Below are 26500 nucleotides of genomic sequence, written 5' to 3'. Positions count from 1 at the left end.
GATGCATCTGTGACATTGTGGCTCGTGCTTTGTTTCAGATGGCTACTACATCTTCCTGCAAGGCAGTGCTGATACTCTCTCTGGTTTTGTGGCTCGCCTGGTCAGTCAGGAGTGCAGCTGGGAAGGAACACTCTGCTTCAGCTTCTGGTACCACATGTATGGAACTGCTCAAAACATGGCCCTGCGGGTGTACATGCAAAAGGGTGAGGAGCTGGTGGAGGTCTGGAAAGAAGTTGGGAACCATGGAGACAGGTGGTACTTGGGAGAGGTCACAGTGAACACCACAGGAAACTTCCAGGTAAGGCCACAGGCTGTCAGTGTCACCTCAGAGGAGCTGTGCTTTCTAATGGCTCTTCACACAAGCAGCTGGAGCTAATGCTGGGAACAATTCCTTCCCTTAGATCCTGCTGGACGGAGAATGGGGTGAAGATGTGAGGAGCAACATAGCATTGGATGATCTCTCCGTTGTACAGGGAGCCTGTGCAGGTACAAGGCTTGGCTTTGGGAATGGCAGCTTGAGACATGTCACTGACCGAGGTGGCAGGCTGTGCTGGAGGCACAGCTGGCCCAGAGGAAGGAGCGCAGGTTGTCTTTGGGCACTGATGCACCTTGTGCCCAAGTCTACTCTCCTCTGGGAGGTTGGGGCACTGGCAATGCCTGCAGTCACGCTTTTAGTTCACATGTTATAAGGCCCAAGGACAAGACAGGTACAGAAGTGCCTTATCTGCTGGTGTGACCCAACTAAGCTGGTGGCAGAGCCATGGAGTGGGACAGCTCTGCCGGAGATGACACTCTTCAATCCCTATCCGGGCTATGCCTGGTCATGGTGTTGGGTACCTCAGAAGGGTGAGGGAACCAGCTGTCTGCAACAAACCTCCCTTGTTGGTACACATCGCTCTAACTCTCTCTTCTACTAGGTACATCGACACCAACACCCACGGTCCCCTTGCCAGGTAACACAACACAGCCTGTAGTCACCACCTCACCAATCAGACCCACACCCAGCTCAGGTACTGCCATGTTTCATCCCTGTCTCCTACTGCTCCTTAAAAGTGTTCATTTTGTTTCCTCCATGTCCATCACCATAGGGCATGTCTGTCTCTTCCTTCATTCTGTCTATGCTGTTGGAATTATTTTTGATGTGGAGTCATTGTCCTGTGTCTCTCCTGGGCATCCTGAGCCTTTCTGGTTTTGGCTTTTTGGCTGTTTGTGATGAGTGGTCAAGGTGCCTCGCAACAAAACTCCCCTGTTGGTGCACATCTCTTCTAACTCTCCCTCGTGCTAGGTCCTTTGACACCAACACCCATGAGAGCTGTGCCAGGCACCACAATGCAGCCTGTAGTCACCACCTCACCAACCAGACCCACACCCTCCTCAAGCGCTCCCACCTCCCATCCCCTTCTGATTCTGCCTGTTGAAACTTTTCAATTGCTTCCTCCAAGACCCATGACACGGGGTGTTGGGTCTGTACCAATGGAGGGTGTGCCTCCTCCTATCTCCCAGTTCTGCTGCTGGTGGTAGCACTTTTGCAGAGTTATAACAGGGCCATGCCTGCCCTTGGTCTCTCGGGCCAGTGTGTCTGCTTTTAGAGGAAGGCTGGATTAGCTGCTTACAACAGAGGCCCATGTTGACACTTGCCACTTCTTCCTGTGTCTCTCCATAGGTCCACTTCCTACTACACCCCCTACTCTGCTGCCTAACATTACAACACCGTCAACACCAAGACCAACAACACCACCAGGAATGTCCTCAGGTACTGCTATTATTCCTAGAGTTCTGAGTGCTCTCCAAAACGCATTCTTGCAACATGGTGCATTTCCTTTAAAGGGCTGTTATTTGATTTATTTCAGTCTCTCTCAATAATTAGACATGCATTGAATGCTCTTCCATTTCCAAGGATATGTGTGGGACAGCTGTGCTTCCAGCAATAGGATGTTTCAGTAGCTTTGAACAGTATGTCTGCAAAAATCTAGATCGTGATACAGATCTAGAATGCCTCTGCTTCTCCATAAAGGCAATAGACCAGTCATGCACTAGATACTGTTTGAACAAAGTGAGCTGGGGAGAAGAGGCAGTAAGAGGTGCTCAGCTGAAAGTTTCCTCTGGTCTTTCCACTGTCAGGCACCTGTGTAGTGGAAGGAGACCCTCACTACCACACATTTGACAAGCAGTTACACAATTTCATGGGCACCTGCACCTACACCCTCTCCAAGCTGTGTGACAGCAACAGCTCCCTGCCCTACTTCAACGTGGAAGCGGCCAACGAGCACAGGGGAGGCAACACCCGTGTGTCCTATGTCCGATACGTGGATGTTGATGTGGCTGACCTGCGGATAAGGCTGGGACAGGGCGGAGTGGTGACGGTGAGCCTGAGGGGGAGATGCTGTGGGGCTGTGGTGAGCAGAGAGAACTGTGCCAGATGGGCTGCTCCAATCCTGTCTGGCTTCCTGTCCTTCCAGGTCAATGGGGTGGAAGAGATCCTGCCTTGCAGCCCAACTGAGGGTGTGCAGATCTCGTCCAGTGGGCTCTACACCATGGTCATGACTGACTTTGGCTTGAGAGTCAAGTTTGATGGGAACCATCGGGTGGAGGTGACACTTCCAAGCTCCTTTGGGCAGAAGGTTTGTGGCATGTGTGGCAACTACAACGGGATAGCAAGAGATGACTTCCAGAACCCAGAAGGGACAATGGAGCCAGACTCCACCAGCCTGGGTAACAGCTGGGAAGTGTCCAACAACAGCAGGTGGGTATAGCTCCCAGTAGCCCTGGGGACATATTGGGCAAGGGCAGGAGGAGGAGACACCAGGAGAAGTGCACAAATGACCCACGAACCCTTCTGCCTGTCTTTTCACAGCTGCTCAGCAGGACCTCTGCCCATCCCAGCCTGCAACGAGACCGACAAGCAACTGATCAGCAGCAGCCACTTCTGCGGGCTCCTCAATGACACCAGTGGCCCGTTTCAGGTGTGCCACGCTGTGCTGAGCCCCAGCAGCTACTTTGAAACCTGCAGCTATGACCTGTGTGAGCTGGGGCTGGACCGTGAGACCCTGTGCAAGAGCCTGCAGTCCTATGCAGATGCTTGCCAGTCACTCGGCGTGCAGATACCTGCGTGGAGGAACGAAACCTTCTGCCGTAAGTCCAGACATGGTACCTGGGGCTGCTGCTCTAGGGAAAACACAGGACAGGATTGGAAGAGGGAGCTGGCGAGAAAGAGCTATTCTCCCTATGGGCTGTAGGGATATATGGGTAGATATCAGTATTGGAGGCACCAGCTGTTTTGTCTGTGTTTCATTTTGATTGGGTAGGGCTGTGAATACATGTAGAGCCAAAAACACCACAGAGAAAATAGAGATAGAGCTACTTTTTCAAAGGGGGATGTTCAGCAGAAATGTGTGTTCTGTTCCCCAAGTAATTTGTTGGGTCATCTGTCTCTGCAGCGATTGCTTGTCCAGCCAACAGTCACTACGAGCCCTGTGCTGCAGCCTGCCCTGCCACCTGTGTTGACCCAACAGCTCCCTACAACTGCAGCCTGCCGTGCGTGGAGGGCTGTGTGTGCGACAGCGGGTACCTGCTCTACAACGACCGCTGCGTGCCCAGCCAGCAGTGCGGGTGCTGGCACAACGGGCAGCACTACCCCGTGGGCTCTGAGTTCTGGACGGACAACACCTGCTCCTCCAAGTGCACCTGTCCCTCTCGGGGAAGCAAAGTGCAGTGCTTCAATGCCTCCTGCCCTGCGGGCCAGTACTGCGGGGTGCAGAACGGCAAACCCGTGTGCCTTGAACACTCCTACGGCATCTGCCACGTCCACGGGGACCCCCACTACCAAACCTTTGACAAGGTGACGCACAACTTCATGGGCAACTGCACCTACACCCTGGCCAAAGTGTGCTCCAACACCACCTCCCTGCCCTACTTCAACGTGGAGGCCAAGAACGAGCACCGTGGCAGCACCCGGGTGTCCTACGTGCGCGAAGTCGTGGTTGAGGTGTATGGACAGCGCATCGTCATCATCAAGCAGCAGAAGAGCCACGTGCTGGTACGCAGTGGGGCTGGAATGAGCATGGGGCAGCTGCAAGGCAGGGCTGGCTGCTGTTGTCAGGTTCTGGCACGCACCAAAATCCCAGGAATGGGTGGGTTTCCCTGGGAAGCACCGCGTTGCAATTTTTCCCTTTTGGGAGGGGCTGGAGGAGGAGGAGACAAATGGGGAACACGGGCCATGTTGGGCACAGTGCAGAACCCAGCACACAGCTCTGTGAGCCCCAGTCCTGTTGGGGTGTGGGCACATCCCAGACAGCTGTTTGCCGTGCCTGGGCTGGCTGCTGCTTTCCCAGGGCAGGAGCAGCCCGGCAGGCCGGGAACAGGCCCGGGGCCCACTGTGGTGCGTGTGCCATAGGTGAACAACGTGCGCCAGACGTTGCCGGTGAGCGCAGCAGGAGGGGCCATCACGGTGAGCAGGAGCGGTCGCTACATCGTCCTGGAGACAGACTTCAGCCTCAGAGTGTCCTACGACGCTGACCACTCGGTGGAGGTGAAGGTGCCCACCACCTACTTCAACCTGACCTGTGGCATGTGTGGCAACTTCAACAACCGCAGAGACGATGAATACATGATGCCCAATGGGCAGCAAGCTGCAGACTCCAATGCTCTGGGGGAGAGCTGGCAGGTGCCAGACAGTGACCCCTCCTGCGGTGTCCCTGTGCCCTCCCCACCCTGCAGTGCAGAAGATGAGAAGCTCTATGGCTCCGACCAGTTCTGTGGCATCCTGACCGCCAGGCCTAGCTCTTTTGAGAGCTGCCATGGCGTCATCAACCCCCAGGACTACTTTGACACCTGCTTGTATGACCTGTGTGCCCTGAATGGTAGCCAGGAGTTCCTGTGTGCTGCTCTGGAGGCCTATGCTGACGCGTGCCAGGCAGCTGGTGTGACTCTTCTTCCCTGGAGGAATGCTACCTTCTGCCGTGAGTACCTGCCTTGCCATTGCCAGAAAGGGAAATGGGCCACACCCTCTGCTCTGAACCTCTGACCAATGTGTCTCTTAGATCTTTCCATTCCCTCCAGGCTCTCTGAAGTTTTCTGGTCGTAATTTTCCCCTTGCCATTGCAGCCCTGCAGTGTCCTCCCAACAGCTACTATGACTCCTGCATGACCGGCTGTCCTGCCACCTGTGTTGACCCTCAAGCCCCACAGAACTGCTCCAAGCCTTGTGTGGAGGGCTGTGCATGTAGCTCTGGCTTCCTGCTGAGCGGAGACACCTGTGTGCCCGAGGCCAGCTGCGGCTGCCACTTTGAGGGCAACTACTATACTGTGAGTGAAAACCCTGCCCTGCTTTGCAGACCCCTGCCACCCCACGCCTCTGCTTGTACTTTCCGGCCTCACACACTGAGGGTTGGTGTTTCCCTGCCTGCAGCAAGGGGAATCCTTCGTGAATGAGAACTGCACTCGCCGGTGCCAGTGTGAAGCCAAAGGCCAGATGGTTTGCTCTGCCCTGTCCTGTGGTGAGGACGAGGTCTGCAAGGTCCAGGATGGCCAGAGGGGCTGTTACCCAGCCAGCACTGCCGTCTGCCACATCTACGGTGATCCACATTACAGCACCTTTGATGGGAAGCTCCACCACTTCCAGGGCTCCTGCAACTACACAGTGGTGACGGGCTGTGACAACTCCTCCGTTGGCTTCAGCATCACCACCCGCAACAAACACCGCGGCAGCCAGAGCTGGACAGCTCTGAACTCTGTGGCACTGTCCCTTGAAGGCCTCCACATTGCACTGCGCCAGCACAAGGCAGTCTATGTAAGCCTCTCACTTTGTACCTGGGAACAACAGACACACTGGACACTCTTAAAATACCCCTCTGTCCCCAGGGAGAGCTTGCTGTTCCCTCAGCCTGCTGCGTGCTCTCAGAACAGCATGGGAGAGCTCTGAGCGGGGCCACATATGGCTGCTCATGCAGACACAGATTCTTGGTTGCTTTCCTGAGCTTTCAGAGTGCCATTGGTCCAGGGTTGCTGCTGCCCTCATAGGCCTGGGCAGGGTTTCTCATGCCAGCAGAGCTTCTGGCTCACTGGCCCTGGCACTACCCTGGTGAGGAACAGTGACCTCTCACTGGAGGGCACCTATTCATGCTTCTGTTTCCCTCTGTTGCCCTTCTCCAGATCAATGGTGCCCTGGTCTCCCTGCCTGCTTCTCCTGCCCCCGGCATCACCATTTCCCTGAGCGGCTCCTACGTGCGGGTTTCCACCAAGCTGGGCCTGCAGCTGCAGTTCAATGGGGACCATGAGCTCCTAGTGAAGGTGTCTGAGAAGTACAAGGACAAACTCTGTGGGCTGTGTGGGACTTACACTGGGAGCCAGCAGGATGACTTCATGCGACCCGATGGGGTGGTTGTACCCGACTTCAACGACTTTGGAACCAGCTGGAGGGTGCCAGATGATGAGTGGCCGTGAGTCCTTGTTCCATCATGTGGATGAGCCACAGGAGGGAATGTGGGAGAGGGGAGCAATGAGGGACATCAGGAGGGAGGTCTGGTGATGGCAAATGTGGGGCAAGGGAGAAGAGGCAGCTTCCTGAGCCCTGGGAGAATGGGCTGAGCTTGGGCAGGATGCTTCTCCTAAGCTGCTTGGATCGCAACTGCCTCAGTGGGTTGTTTCTGTCCTCCTGAAACCAGGGAGGGCAATGGTGCATGTGGGGCATGTGTTCCACTCTTTCAAGTGACAGCCATGGGTGCCTTTCTTAATGAGGGATCTGGACTGCAGAAGCTGAGGTTCTGGCTGGGGAGTAGGTCAGGAAATGCAGTGGCTGCTGTCAGCAGGCTGCAGGGAACTCAGGGCTGTTTGTCTGCTTTGTAGGTGTGACCCAGCCATCAGCCCGCCTGCATCCTGCTCCCCTGCTGAAGAGGAGGCAGCTAAGCAGCAGTGTTCACTCCTCACACAACTCGGTGGCCCATTCCAGCCATGCCATGCAGTTCTGCCACCCAAGACATACTTTGAGAGCTGTGTCTATGACCAGTGTGCCACGGGTGGCAGCACGGAGCAGCTCTGCAATGACCTGGGGGCCTATGCTGCAGCCTGTGCTGAGGCGGGCGTTGCTCTGGGAGACTGGAGTGCTGGCACTGTCTGTGGTAAGCCTTCTGTTGACCACCTCTGATTTCCTTGAATCTCAGGGACAAGGAAGGGGGCAGTTCTGGGCGCAGTTCATGGGACAGAGATTACCCCTTGTATCACATAACTAACCACTCTGGTGAGCCAGCCCTTGCATGAGGAGACTCTTCCAGACAGGTGGAAACCCTGTCCTGCTCTTTGTTTGCAATGGAGTGGGGTGTGTTATGGGAATTGTGCAACATCCCCATTTGGGACCAAATCTCCATTATCAAACATACCTCCTCCACTTGCGCTTCACTCTGTTTCGTTCACCTGCTCCTACAACCTTGCCTCCCTTTCCAGGCACTACAACGTCACCTCCACATATAACAACATCACCGTCGCCTGGAACGAGCACAGGTACTGCTCTCTCCCATCTGAGCTTTTTAGTGGCTATGACAAGCTCTTCCCCCTTGGCTGGCCACTCTTGCCTCTCCATGGGCATGCCATAGATGTGCATGGATGTACCTGAGCCCTGCGGTTCATGGGGAAAAGGTGGCCTCACGCTCACTCTAAAACATCTGCTTTTCTTTCTGCCCCATGTTCAGCTCCACCAACAGACTGCAATTTTGCCTGCACGTTTGAAGAGGACTTGTGTGGGTGGGTCCAGGCAGATTACAGCAGCATTGACTGGATAAGGAACAAAGGCCCAACGCCCACGCCAAATACTGGCCCATCCTCTGACCACACAACAGGAGGTAGGAACAGCAATCAGGACACAGGCTGAGGGGTGGCCCCACAAAGATGGCAACAAACTTCTAACAACAAACACAGACCACGTCTTTGCTGGCCTTCCTCCAGAGCAATTTGTCTGGAGTCCCCGAGGGCCAGATGATTCCTCTGGGAGGATTTCCAGCCCTGGCAATCGATTTGTGCTGCCCCCAGAGCAGGCAAGGACCTGCCATGCAGGGGAGAATGCAAAGTACAGCTTGATGACCTGTCGGTCTCATGGGAAGACAAATGAGTCTGTGACTCTGTTATGAGATCCTGGCTTTTCCAGAAGGCAAAGAGGAGGGTTCTCCAACTCAGCAGAGCCATGTGAGGACTGTGACAATACTATGAAGGTGTTGCCATGTCCCAGTCCAAAGCATCCATCTGCCATGGCCCTGAGAGCACCTTCATAGAGGCACTTGGTTCTGGGGAGGGTTGTAGCTTGTGAAGGAACTGTGTTTGCTCTCCCCTCCTTTGGCCTGCCTGAACCTGCAGTTGGGGTGCTCCCAGGACTGTGCTTGGGTTGTCCCTGGCTGCTTTGGGTAGCTCTGATGCATCTGTGACATTGTGGCTCGTGCTTTGTTTCAGATGGCTACTACATCTTCCTGCAAGGCAGTGCTGATACTCTCTCTGGTTTTGTGGCTCGCCTGGTCAGTCCGGAGTGCAGCTGGGAAGGAACACTCTGCTTCAGCTTCTGGTACCACATGTATGGAACTGCTCAAAACATGGCCCTGCGGGTGTACGTGCAGAAGGGTGAGGAGCTGGTGGAGGTCTGGAAAGAAGTTGGGAACCATGGAGACATGTGGTACTTGGGAGAGGTCACAGTGAACACCACAGGAAACTTCCAGGTAAGGCCACAGGCTGTCAGTGTCACCTCAGAGGAGCTGTGCTTTCTAATGGCTCTTCACACAAGCAGCTGGAGCTAATGCTGGGAACCATTCCTTCCCTTAGATCCTGCTGGACGGAGAATGGGGTGAAGATGTGAGGAGCAACATAGCATTGGATGATCTCTCCGTTGTACAGGGAGCCTGTGCAGGTACAAGGCTTGGCTTTGGGAATGGCAGCTTGAGACATGTCACTGACCGAGGTGGCAGGCTGTGCTGGAGGCACAGCTGGCCCAGAGGAAGGAGCGCAGGTTGTCTTTGGGCACTGATGCACCTTGTGCCCAAGTCTACTCTCCTCTGGGAGGTTGGGGCACTGGCAATGCCTGCAGTCACGCTTTTAGTTCACATGTTATAAGGCCCAAGGACAAGACAGGTACAGAAGTGCCTTATCTGCTGGTGTGACCCAACTAAGCTGGTGGCAGAGCCATGGAGTGGGACAGCTCTACCTGAGATGACACTCTTCAATCCCTGTCCTGGCTATGCCTGGTCATGGTGTTGGGTACCTCAGAAGGGTGAGGGAACCAGCTGTCTGCAACAAACCTCCCTTGTTGGTACACATCTCTCTAACTCTCTCTTCTACTAGGTACATCGACACCAACACCCACGGTCCCCTTGCCAGGTAACACAACACAGCCTGTAGTCACCACCTCACCAACCAGACCCACACCCAGCTCAGGTACTGCCATGTTTCATCCCTGTCTCCTACTGCTCCTTAAAAGTGTTCATTTTGTTTCCTCCATGTCCATCACCATAGGGCATGTCTGTCTCTTCCTTCATTCTGTCTATGCTGTTGGAATTATTTTTGATGTGGAGTCATTGTCCTGTGTCTCTCCTGGGCATCCTGAGCCTTTCTGGTTTTGGCTTTTTGGCTGTTTGTGATGAGTGGTCAAGGTGCCTCGCAACAAAACTCCCCTGTTGGTGCACATCTCTTCTAACTCTCCCTCGTGCTAGGTCCTTTGACACCAACACCCATGAGAGCTGTGCCAGGCACCACAATGCAGCCTGTAGTCACCACCTCACCAACCAGACCCACACCCTCCTCAAGCGCTCCCACCTCGCATCCCCTTCTGATTCTGCCTGTTGAAACTTTTCAATTGCTTCCTCCAAGACCCATGACACGGGGTGTTGGGTCTGTACCAATGGAGGGTGTGCCTCCTCCTATCTCCCAGTTCTGCTGCTGGTGGTAGCACTTTTGCAGAGATATAACAGGGCCATGCCTGCCCTTGGTCTCTCGGGCCAGTGTGTCTGCTTTTAGAGGAAGGCTGGATTAGCTGCTTACAACAGAGGCCCATGTTGACACTTGCCACTTCTTCCTGTGTCTCTCCATAGGTCCACTTCCTACTACACCCCCTACTCTGCTGCCTAACATTACAACACCGTCAACACCAAGACCAACAACACCACCAGGAATGTCCTCAGGTACTGCTATTATTCCTAGAGTTCTGAGTGCTCTCCAAAACGCATTCTTGCAACATGGTGCATTTCCTTTAAAGGGCTGTTATTTGATTTATTTCAGTCTCTCTCAATAATTAGACATGCATTGAATGCTCTTCCATTTCCAAGGATATGTGTGGGACAGCTGTGCTTCCAGCAATAGGATGTTTCAGTAGCTTTGAACAGTATGTCTGCAAAAATCTAGATCGTGATACAGATCTAGAATGCCTCTGCTTCTCCATAAAGGCAATAGACCAGTCATGCACTAGATACTGTTTGAACAAAGTGAGCTGGGGAGAAGAGGCAGTAAGAGGTGCTCAGCTGAAAGTTTCCTCTGGTCTTTCCACTGTCAGGCACCTGTGTAGTGGAAGGAGACCCTCACTACCACACATTTGACAAGCAGTTACACAATTTCATGGGCACCTGCACCTACACCCTCTCCAAGCTGTGTGACAGCAACAGCTCCCTGCCCTCCTTCAATGTGCAAGTGGCCAATGAGTTGCTGATAGTGCAGCAGTCTTTTCTTTCTAATCAGCCCCTCATTAATTCTTCCTATTTTATCAGAAAAAGCCTTTCAGATGTAGCACTAAAAACTCTGCTCCCCTTTATATAACAATGTCTTAATCATGCCTTTTACCCAACTTTCTTCATCAACCTCTTGCATAGATTTCTTACACACCAGAATAGATTATTTGTGTGTCCAAAGACTGAACGCTGGGTTGGCCTTTGGAGTCTATTGAGTGGTGTAATCACTGTTCCATCTGAGCAATAAATTCAGCATTAAACAAACAATCTGGGAACCTAGAAACTGCAGAAGTCTGGTGAAGACTGAGAGGGACGTTTTCCTTCTTCACAGGTCGTGCTTCCTGCAGTGCCTCTGGGGACCCACATTACAACACTTTTGACCACAAAGTCCATAATTTCATGGGAAATTGCACTTACACCCTCTCCAAAGTGTGCACTGCCTCAGAGAGTCTTCCATACTTCGATGTGTCCACAACAAATGAGCACAGAGGAGCCAACACCAAAGTCTCATATGTGAAGTCAGTGCATGTGGAAGTCTATGACCATCAGATTTCTCTGCTGAAAAACAAGAAAGTGAATGTAAGAAAATACTATTTAAAAGACATGTATAATTTTTAACTGGCATGCAGATAATTATTATCTCCGTATAGTTTCTAACAAAACTTTATCTTTTTATTGACTATATATACCTCTTGTAATGAGATCTCCAACAAACTTGCTCAGATGTTCTTTGATCAGTTACAGTTCCCCTATGCACAAGATCCTATCTTTCAGCAATCTGTTTTAGCTGCTGGTAGTTGTAGGAGTCCCAAAAGCCATACACTGACTTTCACAATTTGCTGTACAGGTTAATGGTCACAGAATGACCTTGCCTGTATTTATTGAAAAGAAGATCAGTATTCAAAGCAGTGGTGGATATGTTCTCTTGGAAACTGACTTTGGACTGTGGGTGAGATATGATGGAAATCACTATGCAGAAGTCTCTGTGCCCTCTAATTACAGTGGTCTGCTCTGTGGCCTCTGTGGTAAGTGGTAGCAGTTGATTACTTTTTTTTTTTTCCTTAGCATGCAGAAATTACAAGAGTAGTTTGTGTTGTGACTTTCTGATTATCTGGTTTGGATCATCTGGAGTTTTCTAGTTCAATTATCTCTTCATGAGTTTTTCACACTTTCAATGCAGGAAATCTGCCTAAGAATATAATGGTGCAAATAGCATTGCTTAATTTTTAGTCACACATTCTACATGTAGGATGCAAGAAAATGAGCAGGGGTTTTAGATAAGTTTTTTTCTTGGATGTAATCTAGTTACATAGCAACTTACAGACTTCCTGCTTCAAATGTCTGAGCAGCAGCTCTTGTCAGTAATCCAAACACAATTCTCCTCTTATTTTGCCCAGTATAGATTGATGTTACATACATATTCTCCCTAGAATTAAAATTCTCTCATTTTAATTTATTTTACAACCTGAAACCTAAGTTTTTTCTACTGGTTTGAACTTCATGTGTCCCATAAATCTCTTTTTACCCTCACAGGTAATTATAATGGTGATCCAAATGATGATAATATCAAGTCCAATGGTGACATTGCAAGTGATTCTACTGATCTTGGAGAAAGCTGGCTGGTGCCTGAGAATAACACTATGTATGTAAAATCATTTCATCTTGTTGCATTTGCTGTGCAAACTCTTAAAATCAAATATCCACTACTCTTTGCCTTTTTCCCCAGTACCAGTCTACATCTTGCAGCTGCCCATTAGAAGTAGGGAGCTGGACTTTTACATAAACCAGTGAATGATAAGAGGGATTGTGTTCTTTAAGTCTCATTTTCCAAAGCAGCAACTGTTTGTTGAGTGTGAGGGGGGATGGTACATCAGTCCAGTTCCCTGACTGGAAGCCATAACTGTTTGGATCCCATAGCTCTTTTTTTTTCAGCTAAGAATAAGCTTTTGAACCGCCCAGAAGGGATCAAAAAAGGAGCCCATTCAGTGAGAGGGCTGACATCAGCTTTTCAAAGAAGTTGGATAAAGTCTTGTGACTGAAATAAAATGCACTCTTTTGTGCAGGGTAGTGATTTATTAATTTTCCACAGAAAATCTGATAGTAAGAGATGTGAAGCACATGTTTGGTTTGCTTGCTTTCCCCAGATGCTCCAGTGGTGGGAAAGAAGAGCAATGTGATCCTGTGTTGGAGAGTGAAGCAAAGAAAAACACAGCATGTGGCATGATCACAGACCCAACAGGTAGTGTGTTGGTAGATCTATGTGAGCCATTTGATGGAGCATGGTGTAGCTTGTCCCTTCTCTATAGTCTCTTTTTCTGGGCTTATGTTGGAAGCATATAAAGCCTCTGGTGTAAATGGCCAGTGTAAAGCCCATAGGTGCCTGGCTAGAATGTACCATCTGTTCAGACAATGCCAACGTGTCCATGAGTTTTATCTGAGAACCATGGCTGCTTTTTGTGTAATAGTGGCTTGTACCCTGCTTGCTAAAAGAAGCAGCTCAGATGCACTGTCAGTGTGTGTATTACAGACACTTTATCTGAAATTCTGTACATGTTCCCTGCAGTTGGCTAGAATTAGTGGTTTCCCTAGGCAGCAATGGTTAATTTATGTAAGTTATGTTGTATCAATCATGCAAAAAGAAGAAAACCTGATCCAGGGAGCCCATTGTGTATCTATTTCAAGTACTAGATTAACTTAACACAGCCTGGAACACCCACAATATGTTTGCTGTGCCAGAAAATACATGGTGGTCAGTCTTAACATTCCAGTGGGTTGTTTCTATCCTTTTATATATCTTCCTTGATTTACACAGGAATCTTCAAGGACTGTCACAGCAAGGTGCCTCCACAGAATTTCTTTGAAAACTGTGTTTATGACATGTGTTTCACTGGGGGACAGGCAATATCCTTATGCTACGGACTGCAGGCCTATGCTGAGTCGTGTGTCAATGCTGGGATATGCATAGAGTGGAGGAATGCTACTCTCTGCCGTGAGTGTTTTGATATAAATATCTATTCTGAATTTTAACTTCATTGTCCTCTGCCTTCTCCATGCATGTTATTTCATTTTATGTAATGTTCTGAGTATATTCTTCTATTCTCTTAACTGTGTCACTTGATGCCTTTAAATCAGCAGAAAAAGTTTTGCACTCAGCACTCTCCTGTCAGACTTTCTAACAGACATTTTGTATAGTTTCAGGAGCAAACAGTGAAAGCATCAGGAAGAACTTTATCATGATTTTGCCCTTTTGAGTGATCTTTTCTTCTCTCTTTATCTAGCAATGTCCTGTCCTGGAGGCAGCATCTACCAGAGTTGTGGTACTAGGTGTCCCTCTACCTGTTTGAACATGTCAGCAGATGATTCCTGCAGTTCTTTGCCAGTGGAAGGTTGCTTCTGTAAGGAAGGCTATGTTTTGAGTGGAGACAAATGCGTGACAGAAAGCAATTGTGGTTGTGTTGATGAAAAAAACCAGTATCACCAGGCAAGTTACATCAGATATTTCAAGAAAAAAAAGGAAAAAACCAAAAACAGGGGGTCTCATTCTTTACCACTGTGAGGGAAAAACCATATTAATAATACTACCCAATTCACATTTACACCATTAATAATTTCAAGATAGGCTTATTTTGCCAACTTTCTTGGTCCATATACTGCATAGCTACAATCACCCAAATGATTATATATCATGAACATTCAAATACTAATAATTTTATGTCCCCTATGGTTTTACCTTCCTATTTATCTTACAATATATACTTCTACACCCTTTGTTTCCCATGTAGCTGAATGAAAGCTGGTTCCCCCGTTACCCCTGCACTGAGCGCTGCACCTGCAGGGCAGATAACACCATTGAGTGCACATCCTGGGAGTGTGGGGTCCAAGAGGAATGCAGTATTCAGGATGGTGTGCTGGGCTGTCATTCCAATGGTGAGTCCTGCCTGAAAACCACCCCGATGTCAATTCCATCAGTAGATCCTCTTTTCTCCTAGCTTTATTATAAATATCTTTTCATATGGGATGGCAAAAAGTCCCAACTGACTGCTGCCAGTGTTAAGAGATGAAAATGCATGATGCTCTGTCATGCAAGCACAGATGCCCTCCTGTTGTAGTGGATATCAGTAAAAACTGATGCTGCCCGAAAGTTTGCAAGGTTTCTTGGATTCTGTTTGTCCTGATAATGAAAATTCAAGTCCCACATCACCAGTGCTGCAAGCTTTACATTTGGTTGCATTTCTGTGAGAATTGTATTCTGTGGGCCTGCATAATGACAAGTGCATTATGTATTGATGTATATAGATGCAATTTTATTTACTTTATATTTACATCTGTATTTATACAGTTAATTGTGTATTTTTATATAGATAAGTAGAAAAGCTTTGTATTGCTCTCAACTATACTATAAAACATAGCTACAAGAGCATAGAGAAGTGTATACAGAAGTTCATTTGCTGCCAAGTTGTCCTTTTGTATACAATTTGCAAGTTAAATTTAAGAGATGCTTTCTGGAAACTTCTTATTTACAAATAAATGTCATTGGCATGAACCTGAGATGCCTCTCTGAAAGTTTGCCCACATAATAAAGATCAGGATGAGGTTGCTATACTAATGAAAACTGCTTTGGTCATCTGAGTCCATGGTGAAATCCAGTACAAAATCCTTAGATTATTTTTTTCACCTTCAGGTCAAGCAATATGTCAAGTGGTAGGAGATCCCCATTATTTCACTTTTGATGGAATGAAGTACACTTTTGTGGGAACCTGCACCTACACTTTGGTTGAAGTTGTCAACACAGCCACCAATGTCATTCCTATAACCATACTTGGCAAGAATGAAGACAGAGGACTAAGAGGGGCCACATACCTGAAAGAAGTCTACATAGATGTGTATGGTGTACGAATCACCCTTCAGAAAAACCAAGGAATCCTGGTAGGTGGTGGTGATCCTTTTTCTGGCAAAAAGTATCTTAAAATTAGCTCACTTAGAATAGATGTAGGAAAAAGGATCTTCATATATGTCCTAAGGGACATATATGCATATGCTTAACAATTGTGGGCACCCCCATAAAGTGGATGTCATGAGAAAATATAATTTCTCACTAGTTCCCAAGGCTTCTGGTTTGGGTTTAGTGATTTATTGTCCTTACGTTAGAGACTAAACCCAGGACCTCCAGACTGGAGAACTGTTGCCCTAAATTAAAGTCAAATGCTTGAATTAAGACTCCCCACTTTAACAGTTTTTATCAACCCAGTCATCTATAGAGAGCAAGGCATAATGTATCAGCCTAGAAAAACATGGGGAGCCATGGCAGGGAATCTGCCCCAAGAGTGCTCACAACCAGGGATCTTTCCAGCTCCCTGTTAAAGGCACAGCATATGAGTCCTGCCCAGCCCTCCTCAGCTAAAAGGCTGATTCCTGTCACCCATGGTTGGAATATGCAATGGTGGAAATGTAAAACTGTCACAGAGAAATTTTCAGCACTGCTAGGAATATAGACTGTGAGTTTTCATGGAAGAATGTCCATACTGACAAATACACATCTCTTCAGCTGAACAACGAGAGAGTCTACACTCCAGTGCAGAACCGACTGCAAGGCGTGTCCATTGGAAATGTTGGCAGATTTATAGTAGTGGAAACTGACTTTGGTGTGATAGTGAAATTTGATGGCAATCACCATCTGGAAATCACCCTCCCACGCTCTTATTTCTCACAGGTAAGATTTAGTATACAAACATCTGGAGTTGTTTCAAAACTGCTGGTTTGTGCATTTACTTCTAGTTCCTTTTATTCATGTGTTTTGCTGTTGCATCTTTCTTTGTAGCTCTATTGTACCAAATTTAATTTTTTTCCTTCCTGTTTTTTTCTATTCACAACAGTTTCTTTGTGTTCCAAGGGGGTAGTTAAAGAAAATTACCCGTCTAGGGGAATACTTCCAACTTAGAGAAATAAACAGCTTGAAGTCCTAGGGAATCGGAGATTTACTGTAACTTCTGTTCTGTTTCTCTATGGGTGCAGTCAGAATGTCTGAAATGTCTGGCACAGGATTGGTTGGTAATGGTGATTTGGTCACATTATTTCATAGGCAATGAATAAGAAGTTATTGGGGAAGTTGATGCAAGGAGGTCATGCTTAGAATGTGGTTTTTTTTCATCTGCAGGTGCATGGCATGTGTGGCAATTTCAATGGTAATCTTGAAGATGATCTGTCCTTGACCAATGGTACAACTGTCACTGCCCCACAGTTTGGAAATAGCTGGGAAGTGGAGAAAGACAGTGATAAGGGGTAAATGTTAAATAATTTTCATACCTCCCATCTTGCTTCAGGAACACAGTGAATTGTTTTCAATTGTTTTGACTGTCTGCTATTTTGTAAAATATAAGCACGGTATACCAGACTTTTCTCTTCTTGAATTTTTAGCTCAAAAAACATCCCCACAGGATTTTCCCACAGGAAACCACTGCAAAGGAAAATCACAGCTGTTCTATCAATCTACATACACACTTGGAGGATGAGTCTTTGGGACAGTCCACAGCGTGGACTCTGTTTATTTCACACTGGCAACACCCAGAGCAAGATGATGGTGCTGGGGAATGGTGAGGGCCAGCTGCTCCCTGGCGGACAGGGAGCCATATGTGACACACATATGTGACTGAAAAAACTGTGGTCTCACCAGCCAGGGTCCATCCCACTCTACTTGAGCAAGGCAAGCAGGGAAATCCCACAGAAGGAAGCTAAGGTCAGCCTAGCTCAGTTCAGGTCACCACATAGAAATTTATAGTGATGAGACAGATCCAAGGTCAAGCTTTGAAGTCAATCCTCTAGTCAGGGTCAAGTTCAATGAGAGTAACAGGTGTCAGACACAGCATGGGGGTTGTCAGGCAGGTCTACTTCTGCTCAGTCTTTCATCCATTGACAGAAGGAAATCAGAGTCTCCAGCATTTTCTACTTTTCATTCGAAAGAAACTTTTCAGTTTCAGTCTGTCTTATGGCAGCCTGTGTCTGTGCTTTCTTGCAGTTGTTTGCCAGACTTAAGAGAAGATGAGGAGCCTCCTTGCACTGCTGAGAATAAACAAGTCATTGAAAAACAGTGCAATGTTCTAAAATCAGACAAATTCAAAGTGTGCCATAGCCTAGTCAACCCTGATGACTTCATAGAGATCTGCATTTATGATATGTGCCAGTATGATGGTATGAAGTCTGCCCTCTGTGATATAGTTCAAGTCTATGTGGACACCTGCAAGAATCATGGAATCACCATTAAATGGAGGAATAGCACATTCTGTCGTAAGTAAACAAGCAAGTGAAAAGCCTGAAACCTGAATGACTGATAGCATGAAAAAAATAGCACAATTAATTGAAAAAGTAAAAGAAAATTAAATCTAAATTATCACAAAGTGCAATTCTACCATCACAATTCCATTGCTCCATTGAACTGTATTCAGCTTCAGATAAACCCAGCGATAACTAGACAAGCTGTGGATATTAATGTGGAGTTAGAATGGCATTGGTAGCCAAATGAGATATTGTAGTGAGCCTAAAATGGAGAAATAATATAACCAGAAGACCAAAAGAAAGAGGGATACTGTGTTAGGACACAGGGCTCAATGCCACTCACTGTGATTTGAACAAAAACTGTTAATTTGCCCAGTTATTAATTATGCACCCTGTTCTCAGATTAATTTCCAGGGTATATGCTTCACTCCACTCATTCAACAAAACTACAAACAAATGATAAAACAACTAGTAAAGATATTGTGGAGGGATTTTATCTGTGGGATCTTCTTTACAATTTATTATTACACTGTGGGATTATCAAATAATGTTGTGGAGGACAAAACAGTTAACTAGTTAAAAAGCAAGTCAGATGAGTATTTAATAGATCCATCAGAAATCCCTAGTTGCCTCCTTGCCATGAGTGTAGGAAAATACTGTACAAACATGTTACACTGTTTCTTGACCTGTCCCCTTATGCATGTCATGTCACTGGCAGAAATAGGGTTTAGAGCTAGATGAATCTGCAGTCTGACAATACATATCTGCTGCTCTTGCATGTCTGTAGTTAAGCGAAATTTACATCTGGTTTGCACCAATGGAAGGTTGAATATTTTTAGGAATTTGCCTTAAAGAGTCTCATTTCTAGCAGTGCCCAAAGAGGCATTTGCAGCTGAACTGGAATACTAAATCTGGAGCCATGTGGTTTAGTCATACCTGTAATAAAACTGAATAAGCAGTTCCAGAGAGCATTTTTTGTTCTGTTCTTGGTTGTTTTGTTGTTTGGGTTTTTTTAAAAGTAACATATTCAAATAAAAACCAGCTGATGATCAAAATCAGTTATTAAAAGGCAGTTCTGTACTACCATTCCATAGGCCAAGGTGTAGCTTTCAGTGTTTGCAGTGCACTTTGTAAATGTATTTAATAAGGCTGGCTCTGTTCTCCCCCACAGCATTGCCCTGCCCATCCCGGAGCCACTACAAAGACTGTGTCTCTCCCTGCCCATCAACATGCAGTGACATTTTTGCCTCTTCCCTTTGTGAGAATACAGAAGAGTGCACAGAGGGCTGTGAATGTGATGATAATTATGTGCTCAGCAATGGCAACTGTGTGCCTCTCAGCAGTTGTGGCTGCAGGGACGATGACAACAATTACTACAGTGTAAGTAGTTTGAAGAGCAAATCTCTGACTTCAGAACTTGTAGAAAATTGATCTCCTGCCCATCTTAATATGAAAGAGAGAGAGAGAGATCAAAGACTTCAGGATCTACCTCTTAAATACCTTTCATCTGATTAGTAAAAGCTGATGCCTTGGGTATTAGGAGATACAGAAGCTTGTTTGGTACTTTGCACCTGAGGCCAAAACTGAGGCCTATTTTAAAACTGACAATTGTTCAGAATTATTCAGGCAGTCTGTCCTAGTCCAGTTTTGTGTTCAAATTCTTATGTTGATGACAGTAAGATAAATGGACTGAGATCCCCTCTCACAGGCTCTTGGTGAGACTACACTTAACCAAGCAGTTGTGGAATTGCCAACTGGACAAGGTTGGACCCAGCTAGTGTCCACACCTATGGCTTTTGAACTTCCATTGCACTGCAAAGCTGAGCACCTTGATAACGTATTCTTAACACAACTTGTGTCCAGGCTGGGGAGACATGGCTAACTCCACACTGCACCCAAAGATGCCAGTGCCAGAAGAACGGTGTCATCAGTTGCAGGAGCTACAGCTGTGATTCTAGAGAAACCTGCGTGATCAAAGATGGAAAACACAAGTGCAATCCAACAAGTATGTGCAAGCAGGTCTTCACTGGGGTTCACTTGAGGGCTGCAGAAGGAGGGAGGATGTGGGTGTACATACTTTCTTTCATGGAATTTCATTCTTTCACTGGGAAAGAAGGAAACTCTGACTGTTTTCTTGACAACATGTTATCGAATCACAAAAGGTCTCAGTTCTCATAACAGAAGGTTCCTATTCCATGTAGAGAATTTGTAGAGGGAAATGGATACCTGGGTATAATTTACTTATATCTAGAAATTTGACAGCTCAGTCTGACTAGTTTGACTGAAATTTCTTTTAAAAAAATTCCACTGCATCTACTGAACCCAGTTTGTGAATCTCATCACAATAACCCTGTTTTTTCCATTGCATGTTTACCAAAAAACCTAAGCAAAACCAGGACAGAGCAGATCTGGACAGATATATGACAGGCCAGTCAGAGGACTTTGGTGCTTTTCATTCAACATTTGTGTTGGCTAGGCAAAGTTAATCCCATATTCTCTAGGTAGGTTGGGTTGATTAGGAGAGATCTTGTTGCATAGTGTCCCTACACTTCAGTTTTGAAGAATAGTACAGCATCAGTCCTACTCTATTGAGGATCAATACAAAAGCATAAGGCAAGTTCAGTGTCCCTGGTTCATTTTGGCAAAATATCTGAGCAGAGGCACCCCAGCCATTTTCAGGATATGTAATCTAATAGGCCTTCCTATGCCTTGCTCCTGGAATAATGGTTTACTCTGTGCTCAGTGGTCCAGGAGAATACATAGAGGATAGTCACTGTATCTCTGTATCTGATTGTGACATCTTGTAAACCCAATGATCAGTTTAGTAACCTCAGCAGAAATCAGTGACAGCACTGAGTCAGCCAAATTAAACATTGCTTTTCAATTATGTAACAACACATGGCAGAGGTTATGAAAACAACATCTCATTAGGCCAGTTCAAACTGTGCTTGTGTCAGAGTCATTCCTCTGCAGAGAGCCAATGAGCACAACTTAGTCTCCATAAATTCTATAAACCCTAATGTTCTGCTTCAGCTCAGTTGGCTCACAGTGGTTCTCAGCAGAGGAATGAGTTTCTCTGTCCATCTCTCCATTTGAGTTTCTATTCACTAGAGCGCACCCTGAGCACCCATCTTTGCTTTCAGGCCTGCATGCTAGCAGCAATCATTTTAATCTAACAGTTTGGACCACTCCAGGCATGCCATCTGGCACATGCACATTCAGACTGGAGAGTAATGAAGCTCTTTCTTCCCTTGCAGGTTTTGGGATATGCCAGGTCATGGGCGACCCACACTACACAACCTTTGACAGGCTGGTGCACCACTTCCAAGGGAAATACACGTACATTCTGGCTCAGACCACCCCTGACCTCCCTGACACTCTGACACAGTTCAGCATTGAGGGCATGAACTATCCTCTGCGTGGAAGTCGACACATTACTTACCTGAAAGAGATGCTCATCAATGTTTACAACCACACAGTGCGATTCAGGCACAACAAGCAGATTCTGGTAAGTCACTCCCCCCTGACTGCAGAGGACAAGGAAGGCCCTCTTTTGGAGTAAAACATTTTTGAGTGATGGACATTTTTTTTTTTTAATTAAAGTATTAAAGTGAACTGTGTTATTACAACAGTGCCATGAGGCCACCACAAATGAGATTTTCAGTCGTGTGGAGTCTTTTTTCTCCATAGCTATGAGAGATACAATTCTACATCAAACAAATAAATCAATAGATATAGTTTTAGCAATGAAACCCCAAATATCCCAGGGCTTACAATAAAGCCACACCAATTTTTATCAGTGGTAAGGAAAGGTTTGTTTTATGCTAGGATAATTTATTTTCCTTCCTCTTTATTGGTGTGTAGGAGCATACAGAGCTGCTACATTACATTTTTAGCTAAATAATAGATTTTTTTTGGATGACATGAAAATACTGTGTTCAGATCACTTTCCACAATACATGATTTTGTTAACTTAAAAAAATAAATGCTGTTAAATTATCCAATATATTTATCATAAAACCAGGGAAGTATTGGATTATATCATTGACCTGTACAGAAATCAGATTTTAATTTGGCCTATTTATAATGAATTTTAATTTTTTCGTTCCATGTTAGTTGGATGGTGTGAGAGTGAGGCCTCCTGTTCGACCTCATGAAGGTATTCGTATATATCAGAGGCTAACAAGAATTTACCTGGAGACAGATTTTGGCTTATACGTGAGCTTTGATGGCATCCAGAATGCAGGTAAGTGCATTTTTGCACTTTGCAGGAATATTTTTGCTCAGCCCCCAAAAATGTTCTCCTTCCAGAGGAGGTCTAGACCCAAGGCAAAACTTGAAATCTTCACTCTTTGCTCTTATGGTCTTTTGTTATATAAAATACCAGAAAATAACCAGAAAATACCAGAAAGAAGTGCTTCCCAGAAACAAGAAAAAAACCATAAAATTGGCATTTCTCTATCTGGATCCCACCAGGAGAAGTGAGATACAGATTCAGACTGTCATACAGTTGTTTCATGTTAAGTAAGGTCTGAATGATAAGAACAACAGCAAATCACTTTAAGTTGTTAATTGGGATGATGGGGCAAAATCTGGATCTGCCCCATGCCAGCTGAACCCAGCCAGAGGAGTTGTAGGACTGAGATCCTGAAGCTAGAGACTGTGAATGTATCATTTTGCATGCTTCCTCTCAAGCCTACTCCAGATAATCCCATTCTTCAGTGTTTGTCAGGACTTCCCATGGCCTCTACACAAGTCACTCATGTCAGCTGGACACATGGTACCTCTCTGTTCAAAGCAGAGCTACTCCTGATTTACAACAGCATATAGCTGTAGTGTTTCTGAGTGCATGGTGAAAGTGCCAGGCTCTGTATTTACAGGGGCATCTTTCCAAACCCTGGAATTCCAAGTGCAGAAAGCAAATGTCTGTCTATAGAAATTACGTTTCTCAGTGATCAAGTGCACTGTAAGTGAAGGGCAAAAAGTGGGTGATGCATTCCCTTTGTTGCAAAGCAGTAAGCAGCATGCACTAAGAGCACCCAGGCAGTGATCTCATGTTATATAAAAACTTGTGAAAAATTACTTTTTCATTATCCACATTGCAGAGCACAGAAACTGTGAATACCTGTATGAACAGGTATGTTCAGGGCTATGCTCTTATGCTGCATATTAAAGCCATGTCATATTACCACTTGCAATCTGAGTCATGACATGTGGCACTTGGCATGATTTCTACCTCTTCCATACACTCAGTGGCAACAATTTCTGTGTAACAGCTTTTTTTCCTTCTGACTTTGCCTAGACATAAAGCTGGCTACCACCTACAGAAGCAGAGTGGAAGGCTTGTGTGGTGACTTTGATGGGAGATACAGAAATGACTTCAAAAATCCAGATGGTGTTTGGGTGAGGAATGTGAATACATTTGGTGAAAGCTGGAAAGTTCCTCTAAAAAGAAGCTCTCGCCTCAGGTACTTGATTTTCTATTTAATATCCACAGCAAGCACTGCCATAGAAGTGAGTGAATTAAGTAATAGTTAAACTCTAGGAATAACTACACTGTCTCATTTCTCTTGTCTTTCTTCTTCCCATTGTTTGTGTGTGTGGGCTTTTCCCGCTCATCACTAAGGTGAACTGTCAGTTTGGCCAAAAGAGGGCTGAACTGTCAGTGCATGACTCCAGTTCAGTATCCCTCTTTGGAGTCACAGCCATTACAACTGTCAGGACACAGGGATGAATAACATCTTTGCCAAGCTCATGGTTCCTGAAAGAGATAAATACATGTGCTAGATGGGTCTGAGCGAGTGCAAATCCTGATTCAGTGTCAGTCTTTCCTCTGGAGCACAAAGGTAGCTTTGAAATCCATCAACATAAATTCACAGTTCCCCCCATAAAAGGTTATTGAAGAGTCTGATTGTCTTGCTTTCATGGCTGTCTACTTTGTTTTCTGCCAGTACACAAAAATAAGGACATTCTTTTCATGGTGCATGAGCATAATATTTGTGGTCAGGAAAATTCTGTGCTAATTAGTCCATACACAACATTGAAAAAGATTTTTCTTGTTTCCTTGAGGTTTCCTTCCTTCCTTTGTCCCTGTTGCTTTGAAAGCCCTTTGGAAATTGGTTATCCATTAACACATTACTTTTTCAGCATGTAAATAGAACTGTAATATATTTTGGCTATATATTTTGTCTGGATATATTTTGACTACAAAATTTTGCCTGCTATAATAGCAGACAGTATATGGGGCAGTGTTGAGCATAAAGGGGCTCTGGCGTCTGTGCCCATAGGAAAATTCTGGCATTTCAGGCATACAGTGGGTTGTTCAGTGAAAGTGAGCATATATCCAAGAAATAGGGCTTTATTCCAGCTGCATCCTTCTGACTAACATTCAACTTTTGTTGAATAGATTGGATGGAGGAGGCAATGGATAAGACATGTATCATTCAGAGTTTGCAAAGAGATAACTACAGATATCCTGTTTACTTTAAATATCCATAAATCTCTGAGATGGTAGGAAGTGTTCCAGTACATCTTTGATTTGCTATTTCTCCTTCTCATTCAGGATAAAACATGAAAGATAAATAAACTTACATTTACACCACAAGGCAGAAGTATTCTTGCAGTGCTGCTCAGAGCATTGTACCATGAATGCTGGATGCTCACAGAACACTGATGATTTCATGGTGACTTCATTTACAGACGAGATGTCAACTCAGAAAACGAACCCGAGGAGGAACCAGATACAGGGCTTTTCCAAGGTTGCAATGAAAATCAGCTGGAGCAGCAAAACACAACTTCAAATTGTCAAATCCTGACTAACTTGAATGGTCCTTTTGCCAAGTGTCATTCTGCAGTCCAACCAGATTTCTATTTCACGTAAGTGTCTGCTCCAGACAGAGTTGTTCTCCCCATTTCCAAAATAATTTTGGCAATAGCTTCTGTCAACAACTATCTTCAGTCATCTGGAGTCTCCAGGCTATTAATAGGAGCTGAGGATAGTAAGTGTCTTTGTAGAACTGGACCCAGTGATTCCATTATTGATATATTGACATTCCCTTGTTTATTTTTAAATAGCTGTGATTATCTTTCTTTCATCTATTCAGCATTTCACTTCTCTGCTAGTTCTTCAAAGCAGCTTTTCTCTTTTCCCAACCAGATGAAGCAGCCATGTTAAGCCTGGAATTTCCAATGTGCTTACAGTTCTCATCCACATTCAGTGAGACTTTAGAACCTGGGTCTATTGGGTAGCAGTTCTAGTTTCATAAAATTTGTATTGTGCTATAGCCAAAGGCTAAAGCTGACAGTGATACTTCTTGAATTTTTCACGGAGAAGTACAAATACCAGATTAGTGAAGATTAACTAACCTGATATCTTGAAGAAAGTTCCCTCTGCTGTGTTTCAAGGTTGCTCTGCCTCCTACATATACGATTCCAACATACCTATGTCTGAGCTGTATTCATCCCCGCGTTCATCTTTCATGCTTCATCCATCATCAGTCACAACTTTGCCAAGTAGCTGCCAGTTTTCTTTAGTTACATAATTGTGCCTAATATTTAAAGACAGATAATGCTCACCCCAAAGTCCCTCTTATCTGGGAGAAGAATGTTAGAGTACTTTAAGCCAAATAAAATGAACCACTATCCATATTCTTAACATAAGCTATAAGACTTAGCAGCACTAAAAAGTGCTGTATAAGCAACATGTATCCTGTAACAGAAGCAGAGGGCAAAGAACTTAATGTGTAAAGTCAGGCAACTGTTTATTACTTTATTAGATTGCATATGAGGAAAACTTTAAATTTAGGGTCACAGTTTAGTAGTGGGCCTGGTAGAGTTAGGTTAAAGGTTGGGCATGATGATCTTGGAGGCCTTTTCCAGCTTTAATGATGATATGATCCTATTTGGATGCCTCACATAGCAGCAGCAGCTGCACAACAAATGACCTGATCTTTCCAATCACGTGCTTGGGGTATTCCTCTGTTTCCTGTCAGCCAGATAGTTTTGTTGGAAAACAAAACCAACTCAGAGTCAGGCAGAAAAGCAGATGGAAACCACCAATAACAAATGTCCTGGGAATTAATGTTTTCTCATGTTGCACGTAGGAGCTGCCTGTTTGATAGCTGTGTGGAAGGAGATGAGATCTTGTGTCGCAGTCTGGAGGAATATGTGCTGGCCTGTCAGCAGCAAGGAGTCAGCATGGATGGCTGGAGGCAGCAGACAGACTGTGGTAAGCACAGGAAGAAACAGAAAGTAGGGATTCTACCTACAGGACTCTTAAAATCTGAAGTTTAAGCCTTTTCCTATATCATATCTTCTCAGGGAATAAAAACATGTTGATTCACTCTTCACAGTTAAGCACACTTGTTTTTCTGGCCTCTCCTCTGTGTCCTATGCTGACTTTTGCATTTAAACCCCAGCTTTGAGAGATACTTTGGAAATCAGAGCTGTCAACTCCCTGTCATCAGAAGTTTTGTGAGTGAAAAGATGTCCCCATTCCAAATGGGACAAAAATTTCCATTTTGGAGACTATTACAAGCTACAAAT

General features: G+C 45.7%; 1 protein-coding gene across 1 annotated transcript in view; it reads left to right on the top strand.

The window, feature by feature from the left end:
- Positions 1-26500, top strand: part of LOC134423964 (IgGFc-binding protein-like) — a 52580-nt gene that overhangs the window by 23137 nt on the left and 2943 nt on the right. Inside the window, exons 27-62 of the mRNA XM_063167532.1 lie at positions 39-298; positions 402-486; positions 918-953; positions 1664-1753; positions 2122-2363; positions 2460-2743; positions 2855-3132; positions 3438-4036; positions 4394-4958; positions 5104-5303; positions 5407-5787; positions 6150-6436; positions 7437-7493; positions 8134-8171; positions 8433-8692; positions 8796-8880; positions 9312-9347; positions 10058-10147; positions 10516-10611; positions 11019-11266; positions 11535-11712; positions 12221-12329; positions 12832-12926; positions 13500-13676; positions 13966-14168; positions 15428-15613; positions 16233-16397; positions 16842-16966; positions 17700-17968; positions 19128-19336; positions 19820-19961; positions 21214-21464; positions 22073-22202; positions 23259-23424; positions 24656-24832; positions 26059-26183. Coding sequence (XP_063023602.1) covers positions 39-298; positions 402-486; positions 918-953; positions 1664-1753; positions 2122-2363; positions 2460-2743; positions 2855-3132; positions 3438-4036; positions 4394-4958; positions 5104-5303; positions 5407-5787; positions 6150-6436; positions 7437-7493; positions 8134-8171; positions 8433-8692; positions 8796-8880; positions 9312-9347; positions 10058-10147; positions 10516-10611; positions 11019-11266; positions 11535-11712; positions 12221-12329; positions 12832-12926; positions 13500-13676; positions 13966-14168; positions 15428-15613; positions 16233-16397; positions 16842-16966; positions 17700-17968; positions 19128-19336; positions 19820-19961; positions 21214-21464; positions 22073-22202; positions 23259-23424; positions 24656-24832; positions 26059-26183 — 6924 coding nt within the window. The remainder of the gene's footprint in view (positions 1-38; positions 299-401; positions 487-917; positions 954-1663; positions 1754-2121; positions 2364-2459; positions 2744-2854; positions 3133-3437; positions 4037-4393; positions 4959-5103; positions 5304-5406; positions 5788-6149; positions 6437-7436; positions 7494-8133; positions 8172-8432; positions 8693-8795; positions 8881-9311; positions 9348-10057; positions 10148-10515; positions 10612-11018; positions 11267-11534; positions 11713-12220; positions 12330-12831; positions 12927-13499; positions 13677-13965; positions 14169-15427; positions 15614-16232; positions 16398-16841; positions 16967-17699; positions 17969-19127; positions 19337-19819; positions 19962-21213; positions 21465-22072; positions 22203-23258; positions 23425-24655; positions 24833-26058; positions 26184-26500) is intronic.

This window comes from Melospiza melodia, chromosome 12 (genome assembly GCF_035770615.1).
Source record: "Melospiza melodia melodia isolate bMelMel2 chromosome 12, bMelMel2.pri, whole genome shotgun sequence".
Taxonomy (NCBI): Eukaryota; Metazoa; Chordata; class Aves; order Passeriformes; family Passerellidae; genus Melospiza; species Melospiza melodia.
This window is presented reverse-complemented; position numbering and strand designations above follow the sequence as displayed.